The sequence below is a fragment of the Mangifera indica genome, unplaced genomic scaffold, assembly GCF_011075055.1.
Source record: "Mangifera indica cultivar Alphonso unplaced genomic scaffold, CATAS_Mindica_2.1 Un_0179, whole genome shotgun sequence".
Taxonomy (NCBI): Eukaryota; Viridiplantae; Streptophyta; class Magnoliopsida; order Sapindales; family Anacardiaceae; genus Mangifera; species Mangifera indica.
Genome location: NW_025401271.1, coordinates 1,270 through 10,942, shown reverse-complemented (window position 1 = coordinate 10,942; position 9,673 = coordinate 1,270). Strand labels below are relative to the sequence as shown.

Sequence of the window (9,673 nt, the reverse complement as noted above, 5' to 3'; positions counted from 1 at the left end):
AAAATTTTTAATTTACAAACTTTGATGAGCAAGCTTGAGCTCAAACTCATCTAAGACTAGCTTGTTTCATGCTTGTTTGAATCAAGCTCGAACTCAAACTTGAACAGAGTCAATTCGAATCCAATCATATTTTCAACCAACTCACTGATAAGTTTAAGCCAAAAAAAAAAAGTCATAAAAAAGGTAAAATATCGGCCATTATATATAGTTTAACGTGACAAGTTGCAATATTTAATTGTGAGTTTGCTGTCATGCGTCCTCATCGCCATATTCTAAGCTGTATCCAGACATAGGCCCAACTTGAAGTACAAAAAAATGGTCCGGTTTGAAAGGGTATGGTTGGTACTATAGTAGCCCATACCAGACCTGTAGGCCTTTAGAGCCGGCCCTTTAGCTTGGGCATCAGGCCAGCGAGCTAGGCCGAGGAACAAATTAAATAAACTTTTTTCCTTTGTTTTTAAGGCTGTAGCCAGTAGCAGGCACACACATCTAAACTAATTTCTTACTATCTCATTCTCTTTTTACATTCTCTTCTTTTAATCCCTTTCACATTTAACATTTTTTTATTCAATTTTAATATTTCAATTTCTCTCTATACAGTCTTCATTCAATTTTTATATTATTTTTTTTCTTTGGTTTAAAATTTTTTTAATAAAATAATTATTTAAATTTGTTAATATAAATTTCTTTCAAAATAAATAAAATCGAGGAGCGTAAATTATAAGTCAATCCCCTAAATCAGATCTTATATAATTTTAAATGATATAAAATTATTTTATATTACTAATTATCGTATCCAATTAAAGAAAACTTTTTAATTTATCAATGTCGTCATAACAGACTTATTTTTTGTAACTACGTCTTTGTGGCTTACTTTACTCTTAAGCCGAAACAACTATATTTTATATGTTCTGCCAACAAAAAGAACTGGCTAACTCACACGTTTAACCTTCAAACAGTGTCACTTGTAATTTTTGTTATGTTTGTTACTCCCACAATTCCTTTAATATCTATTAACAACATAATTTCTTTCCTGTTTTTATAATTTTATTTATTATTATTTTTCTTTAAAATATTTTTGCAATGAAAAAACTTAATATATTCTAAGCAAATAAGATGTGCAAGTGATTGGAATGACTTAACGTTTGTAGATTTAATTGATCAATAATTGGTGTAATGTAAATACTGTAACATAAATCATACACGATATTTGTTACAATGTTTACATTACACTCATTCTTAATTAATTGATTCTACAAAAGTAATGTCGTTCTAATTATTTAAACACATTTTATGTTTATAACATATTAAAAAAATTTAAATAATTAATAATTAACAAAATTTTAAAAGCAAAATAGAAACTAAATTGTTAATAAACATTAACAGAATGGTGGTAATAACAGATATAGAAAAAATGCGAGAGATAATGTCGGATGACCACTTGCACAAGTTATTAAGTTCTTTTTAGTGGTTAAGCACATGAAAAATAATTGTCTTGGCTCAAATATTGGGTAAGTCAAGAAAGACGCAGTTAGAGAAATTAAATCTATTACAACACTATCGATAAAATAAAGAATTTTTTTTAATTAGATAAGACAATTAATAATAAAAAATAATTTTACATCTTTTGAAAATAATTTTCTTGAGTCGACCCAACCAAAAAGCTCTCAATTGTGTGGGCTTTGAGCCTGGCTTGACCCACTGCTGCATCTAACCATATCCCTAGCCAAAACTACTTTAATATTTTACTATATATGATACATTTTTTACTATATGATTTATTGCAAATGCCTTTTTAAATCATATGTACCTCTATTGGTTCCAAGTTAAGAATTAAGTGTCAAGTAGATGTATTGTCTCAACCAAAACTTTCTCTTTTCTGTATCTCATTGAGGAGATAAAATGAATTGAATGTGTTTTCTGATAGAAAATAGTTGCAGGAAGGATATCAAATCTGAATTTGTATTTGGAAGCATCAAGAGGAACCAAGATCAAGAGTACCCAATACTTCTGTTGTTAACAAAAGGGCTGCTGCAGGAAGAAGTGAAGAACTTACAAATTGTTGAAATATTTAACTCTATTTGGAAACACTTGAGAATAGCAGTCCTCAATATATTAATGGTTTGTATAAAAGTTGCAAACTTTATTCAAGTATTCTCCGTCCTCACAGCTTGAACTGATAAAGCTGAGACTTATCACCAACTTTCCTAGCAAAATATGAGTTCAAATATTCATAAATAAGAAAATCCCTGTAAACAGGTGGTTTTTCTTCTGATGTCAACTCTTTAATTGGTCCATAGAGCTTTGGGGTTCCAGTAGCATGTCCAGTGAAAAAGCATGCCACAAAAATCCTCGGAACAAATCCATTGGCGACGATTCTGTGGTCAAAACTTTTAAACTTGTTGTTCGATATAACCTGGAGAAAGTCCCCTATATTTACCACCAAACCTCCAGCAACGGCTTCAACATCAACTTGAAGACCAACGATTTGGTCATGAAAGAAGGATCAGAGTGTTTGGTAGCTCCCAAGGTGAGCTCTGCCTGGGGGCACGATGCATAGTAGTGGCAAGCGATGCTAAATCCTTCAGTGCATCCCATCTCTTTTAAATGTTCAGGTTTCAGCGCTAAAGCCATCGATAACAGTTCAAATAGAGTTTTCCTCAGCCTGGAAACATTTTCTATGTACACCATTGAACTGTCTCTGCAAAACAATTTCATACATGTTGAAAGGAAAAACAACCATACTTGCTCAATTAAAAAGAAAAAATCATTTTTCATTTTACTTCTATTGTATCTACTCGCTAAAAGCACAACAGTTAATAAATTAACTTTGGTAAATTTCTTGCAACTTGTTGGGTTGACATTTATTGGTTGGGATAAGGGATAGCAGCTAGTGTATAAGCATGGAGAAAAACTTCACCGTTGAGCTAGCTTTTGGGGTGAGAGATGCCCAATTGTAGCTACCAGTGGTGAAAGAGCCGGTTACAACAATCAGCCCAAGAGTCCACGGGAGTAACTAGTTAATATTAGGGATGGCAATGGGGAGGGGCGGGGAGGGGATGTCAATCCCCGTCCCCGTCCCCGTAGGGGATTTCAATCCCCGTCCCCGCCCCGTCCCCGCTACGGGGATAAAAAAAAATCCCCATCCCCTCCCCATCCCCTCCCCGTCCCCGCGGGGAAAAATCCCCTCCCCATCCCCGCCCCGTCCCCGTTGGGAAAAATCCCCTCCCCATCCCCGTCCCGTCCCCGCGGGGAAAAATCCCCTCCCCATACCCGTAAATATAAATTTTAATTCCGTTATGTATTTCAATAAATAAAATAAATTATATTCTCCAAAAATATCACTTGTTACAAGAGCTACAAAATATTCATTGTTATTTTAGTTCAAATACAAAGTTTTCATAAAATCTAACAATATGCAATAATCAATCTCTTCATTAGTAGCTCTTCATGTATGTGATTTAGGGTAATTTTATAATAACATTAAATTTAATACTTTTTATTCACTTTAATTGATTTTATCAAGTTATAATTTGTTTTTTTTTTTGTGTAAAACCTGGTGGATTGACTAACTGAAGTTGAAATAGAATTAATTTTGTACATTTGTATTTTATGATAATGAGATTCTGGGGTTTTTTTAATATATTAGATTAATAGTTTAGAAATTAGTAAAAGCTAATAATTGATAATTCAAAAATTAGTAAAATTAAAATTATAGTTTTAATAAATCATAATGTAAAAATTTCTATAACTTAATAGTTTATAAATTATTATATTAATATATTAGATTTAGGGGGTGGGGTGGGGTGGGGTGGGGAGGGGAGGGGCGGGGGGGCGGGGCGGGGGCGGGGAGGGAGGGGAGGGGAGGGGAGGGACGGGGCGGGGCGGGGACATATGTATCCCCGTCCCCTCCCCGTCCCCGATTACGGGGATTATTTTCATTCCCATCCCCGCCCCTTTCCCCGTTTTTATAGGGGAATCCCCTCCCCATTAGGGTCGGGGAGGGTTGGGGCCTCTAAAGTCGGGCCCAAATTGTCATCTCTAGTTAATATCAAAGTCAACTAACTAGTAACACATTGCCACTCCGAATGGCTAATTGTAAAATGTGTTTAACTAATGGTTCAATGTGTGAGGGAAAGAGAGATTGTTGGATTGTCTCATATCGATTGGAAAAAAGAATAGGTATTAGTATATAAGTGTGAAGAAAAGTTTCATTCTTTAGAAACAGTAATGATCAATTGATGTAAATGTCCAAGTAAAGCTCGTTGCTCTTCTAGATGAATGGTTGTGAGAATTGTCAAACCAATGAGAGATTTTTGGGTTATTCCATATCGGTTCAAAAATGGGTTAGGTGTTAATGCATAAATGAAAAGGAAAGTTTTATCTTGAAACAATAACTTTTTTCTAATTAATTATTTAGACAATAATGCTATAAATGGGGATATTAATTAAAATAAGCAATCGTTTTCCCGCATAAACCTTTTTTGGTAACAAATTTTACATTTTACCTTTTTAAGCAAATTGTATTTTTCAATTCGAAAATACCCTCATTTAATTTCTCAACCTTACCGTAGCATTTCGTTGATTAATTGTATGCCTTCCGCAAAAAACATTAAAATTAAATTATCTGCATGAATAAATTTTATAAATTGAAAAACAAAATAATTTTTTATAAAATAATTAATTGTTATATATCCAAAATAATGGATATATATAGGTTTTTTTTTGAAACAGTACGTTTTTTTCTCAAACAGGTTGTCGGAATTTGGAAAGGGGTGCGAGAAGGGATTGGTGCGTTAACAGATGCGAAAATTTGAAAAAGGGTGCAGAAGCGGGTGTGGCAATAGGGGTGCGGGAATTTGGTAAAGGGTGCGGGAAGGGATTGGTGCGTTAAGAGTTGTGGAAATTTGGAAAGGGGTGCAGGTGTAGGTGCGAGCGCAAGCACGTTGGTGCGTGCATTCGGCGTGCGCGTGCTGGTACGTGCGTGCGTGCGGGCACCTGCACCTTTCCACACACCCTTTAAGCAATTCCCACACCCTTAGCCAATTGCCGCACCATTTTGGCAATTCCCGCACCCGTTCAACAATTCCTACACCCTTAGCCAATTGCCGCACCCTTTCAGCAATTCTTGCACCCGTTTAGCAATTCCCGCACCCTTTAGCTAATTACCGCACCCTTTCAACAATTCCCGTACCCGTTCAATAATTGTTGCACCTTTTAGCCAATTGCCACACCCTTTCAACAATTCCCACACCCGTTCAACAATTCTCGCACTCTTTCACGCACTTTTTCAGCAATTACGTAAAAAGGTGCAAGAATTGTTGAAAGGGTATGGTGTGCATGGCGTGGTACGCTGAGTGATGAAATTATAAAATTATTAAGAAATGTCAGACATGCAATTCAAAACGTCAACCAAGCCAGGAAGATCGACATTCTCGCCAAAACCAAAATTTACCCACACACCATTCACCGTCAGGAAATTGTCGTGGAAAAACATCACGTTATTGTCGTCCGAGTCATCTGAGTTGTCTCAGGTATATATTTACTGCTAACATTGATTCGACTTTGAGACATTGGATGAGATTTAGGTTTTCATTTCGTCTTTCGTTTGATGCATGGATGTCGATTAGTTAGTTGATTACAGTTTTGATTATGCGATTGATTTTGCCGGTTTGACTGTGTTGGTTTAAAATATGCGATTTTGCCGATTGATTGTGTTGGTTCGTAGTTATGGGAGGAGGAGATGTTATTTTGGAGTGCCGATTTGCATGTTCACACTGTTAACACACACATTCACACTTATAGACCACCATTAACACCTTCCCAGTGTCAATTTGCATGTTCACACCGTTAACACACACATTCACACCTACAGACCACCATTGACACCTTCCCGGTGTCGATTTTCATTTTTCACACCATTAACACACACATTCACGCCTACAGACCACCGTTAACACCTTCCCGACCACTCCCCTTCTCCCACACCCGTTTACACTTTTCGGCACCCTTTCACATATCCACGCACCCCTTACACTTGTACGTACCCTCAATGTATCCATGCACCCTTTAAGCATTTTGCCGCACCCCTTCACACTTTGCTGCGCCCTTTCACATGTCCATGCACCCCTTAACACTTTGTCGTACCCTTTCACACTTTGTCGTACCCTTTCACACTTTCCCGCACCCTTTCACAATTTCCCGCACCCTTTAACACTTTGTCGCACCCCTTTGCATTTCCACACACCCGTTTCACATTTTCCCGTACCACTTAACATTTTGTCGTACCCTTTTGCACTTTCATGCACCCCTTAACATTTTGTCGCACCCATTTGCACTTCCACACACGTCTTAACATTTTGTCGCACCCCTTTATACTTCCACGAACCTTTTTACATTTTGCCGCACCCTTTAGCATTGTCCCATACCCCTTTGCAATTCCACGCACCCCTTAACACTTTCCCCACGCTTTTCACATTTTATCTGACCTGTTTGTAGTTTGATCGATAATATTGATTATTGTAATTTGACTAGTATAAAACCTTTTTAACATTTTTTTGATTTTTCAAATATGTTTATGGTTTTTTAGGAAACTGGAGTTAACGAACGTCCTAGTGAAAGGAGGTATAACGACGGTCATTATTTTTCCATGAAGTTAAAAGTTAGAGGTCATGTGGATACTGTCCAAACAATCATAAATTCTCTTACTCATGCCCAGAAAAGAATGTTCAAAACATGTTGTTTCGGACGATTTTAAATATGGAGACTTTGAAGCATAGCTCCAGTTTATTGCATTATGTGTTATTTCGACAAATCAACAAAGGAATGGTAGGAAAGGAATTATGGTTTCGGCTTAATAGGGTGGACTACAGATTTGGCCCTATTGAATTTGCTCTAGTTACAGGATTAAAATTCAGTAGAGAAATAGGAAAGAACAAGGTTATCGGACAATCACAATTGAAATCTAAGTATTTTGCAGGTAAAAAAGCTGTTACATATGGTGATCTAGTAGCAGTATTTAAAGAAAGAGCATGAGTAAACAATGATGAGGATGCCATTAAAATATCTGACCTCTATCTGCTTCATTTTGCATTATTGGGATCAGACAATAGAAAAACTATTTCAGAGCATATTTTATGTATTGTGGATGATTGTGATACTTTTAACTCGTATCCTTGGGGTACTCTTGTTTGGAGGATGACTGTTAAATCTTTAGGTGAGGCTTTACTAAAACAGTATAATGAAGTTTCTAAATTATATCCACTGTACTCAGAAGATATCCTAACATTAACTTACGGGATAAAAGGATGTACTTTAGCATTTTAGGTAATATTAACTTTTTTTTAATATTTCATAAGTATATACTTTTTATCATTTTGTTTATTTACATTATATGCATTTTTAAATGACAGGTTTGGATATACAAGACACTTAATAATTTAGAAAGTTTTGTGATTTGTAAATTGGTGAAGAGAATTCCTCAAATGTTGAGGTGGGGAAGTTTAAATGGTCTAAGCTAGGAGGAAATGGATCGTATTTTGAACTCTTCTGAAGTAAGATATTATGTTTTTCAATAGTATTTATTGGTAGTTTATCATAACTCTCTCTTAATAAACCTAATTTGAATATCTTTAGGATGTTGTCACCTCTCGTATGATTACATCCAGAGTTGAGAGGCAATCACCATATTACGAAGATGTTATGGATTACATTGATGATCCGAAAGAATCCGATACTACTCCTGTCATTATAACATCCCCTCTAGACATCTGACCTGGTGTAGCATTCTCTCCAGATATCCTACCTACACCTGTAAGTTGGAATACTCTTGTTCGTAAGCGACGGAGTTCATTTGTTAGTAGTCCTGTGACATCAGCTATGCAACCACCTAAGCGTAGTGCTTTTATATCATCGCCTCAGTCGCCCAAAGAAACATATACTTGCATGCCAATGGGTGAATCTACCGGGATAGATGATGATAAATTTGATAGACTTCAAGAGCTTCTACAAGAGTTCATGCAAAAAGTTGATAAACGACTTGGAAACATCGACGAGTGGCAAACATTACTTGAAACACGTCAAGCCTCCATGGAAGCTAAGTTAACAGAGTTTCAACATACGTACCATCCAAACCCAATAAGCCCAACAGAAGTGGTATGTCTTTAAACTATATTCTGACGTAATATATTTTTGAATAATGCAATGCACTTATTATTTTGAAAATTGACAAGTGTTTTGTTTGTTATTTTCAGGATGAACCAACCGAAGTATTGTTTGAGTATATTGACTAATTTGATACGACTATCTAGTAAACAATGGATGTCACGAATGAAACTCCATCAGAGCACCGTTCCATTACTCGGAGGACATTATGCAGAAGGATAATGAAGAAAGGTAAAACACTTCAGAACCCATACACTAATCCTTTCAAACATCGTCGTGCACGAGAGGTGTATCAACCATCATGTTTGGAGGAAGTAGAAAATAATATGTATGAATATTTGCAATGGTACGGGGGACCCTCCAGAACCGGGTTTGGGCAACACTTATTTATATAGACCATGTGATAAAATTAAGTGGTGGAAGCTATTATATGAAGATAACCAATGGCTATTGGATCAGGTATATCAATCTTTAAAAGCAAAAGTTAGATTATTTTTACATTATATTTTTATTTTATAATGTTTGCTCACTTGTAATATTATTTTACTTTTCAGCATATTGATAGTTATTTAGTGGTATTATGACATACATTTTCGTCAGCTAAATGGATTTGTGTGGAAACTTCTTTTGATAGGTGGTTACCGCATATAATAAAAGAATGAGAAGATTATGGATTAGATAATTATCAATGGCCACGATTATTATTAAATTCGATCGAAGGGATAAATGATCCAGACTTATATAGAGGTTATATCTCATGGGCTAACGTTGATCGGGTTTGTATCATTTAAATTTTTCCAAATATATTATTTTGATAAGTATATTAGAAAGAAAAAATTTTACTGATGGGAATGAATTTATTGCATTACATTACAGGTTTATATTCCGATTAATTATGAATGTCAACACTGGGCATGTGGTGAATTGGACCTAAATGTGTGGACTTTGACGGTGTATGACTCATTGAAGGCATTTTTTGACTCTACAGAAAGATTCCTGGAGGCTATGAAATGTTATTCTTATCTTTCGGCTATTATTAGTACGACCAACTATTGGGAGTCACGGGGTCTTGAGCCAAAGTTAGAACCATTGACCATTACGAGTTGCGTGGATGTACCACAACAAGGCATTGCCTCCAGTGATTGCGGGATATTCTCATTATATATTTTAGAGTATCTCGCCATTAGCAAGAGATTATCTTTTAGGGCAAAAAATGCTTCCTATATGCGTTGCGTTCTTGCATCCAAAATATGGAAGCATGGCGGGAATTCACTCTTTTCCTGATTTTTCATATTAAATATTAACTTATAAATATTTATTTTTTTTGTTTAGTATAGTTTAATAAATTTAATATTTATTTTCTATTGATTGGTTAAGATGTATTAAGTTTTAGTCGTATGCATGGATTGATTAATTGCATTTCAGGTATTTGATATTGCATATTTTGATTGATATGTTGATGTGGCTGGAGTTTGGGTTGACGGATATATATATTGGAGTGTAGTTTCTT

The 9,673-nt window shown here is 35.6% G+C and overlaps 1 protein-coding gene across 1 annotated transcript; it reads right to left on the bottom strand.

Annotated features, from left to right (window-relative positions):
• Positions 1 to 2,164: 2,164 nt before the first annotated feature.
• LOC123208254 (1-aminocyclopropane-1-carboxylate oxidase homolog 1-like) lies at positions 2,165 to 2,634 on the bottom strand. Its single transcript, XM_044625628.1, has 2 exons — positions 2,486 to 2,634; positions 2,165 to 2,378 (listed from the first exon to the last, which is right to left on the bottom strand). The coding sequence occupies exons 1-2, from the start codon at positions 2,632 to 2,634 to the stop codon at positions 2,165 to 2,167; spliced, it is 363 nt and encodes a 120-aa protein (XP_044481563.1).
• Positions 2,635 to 9,673: the final 7,039 nt, after the last annotated feature.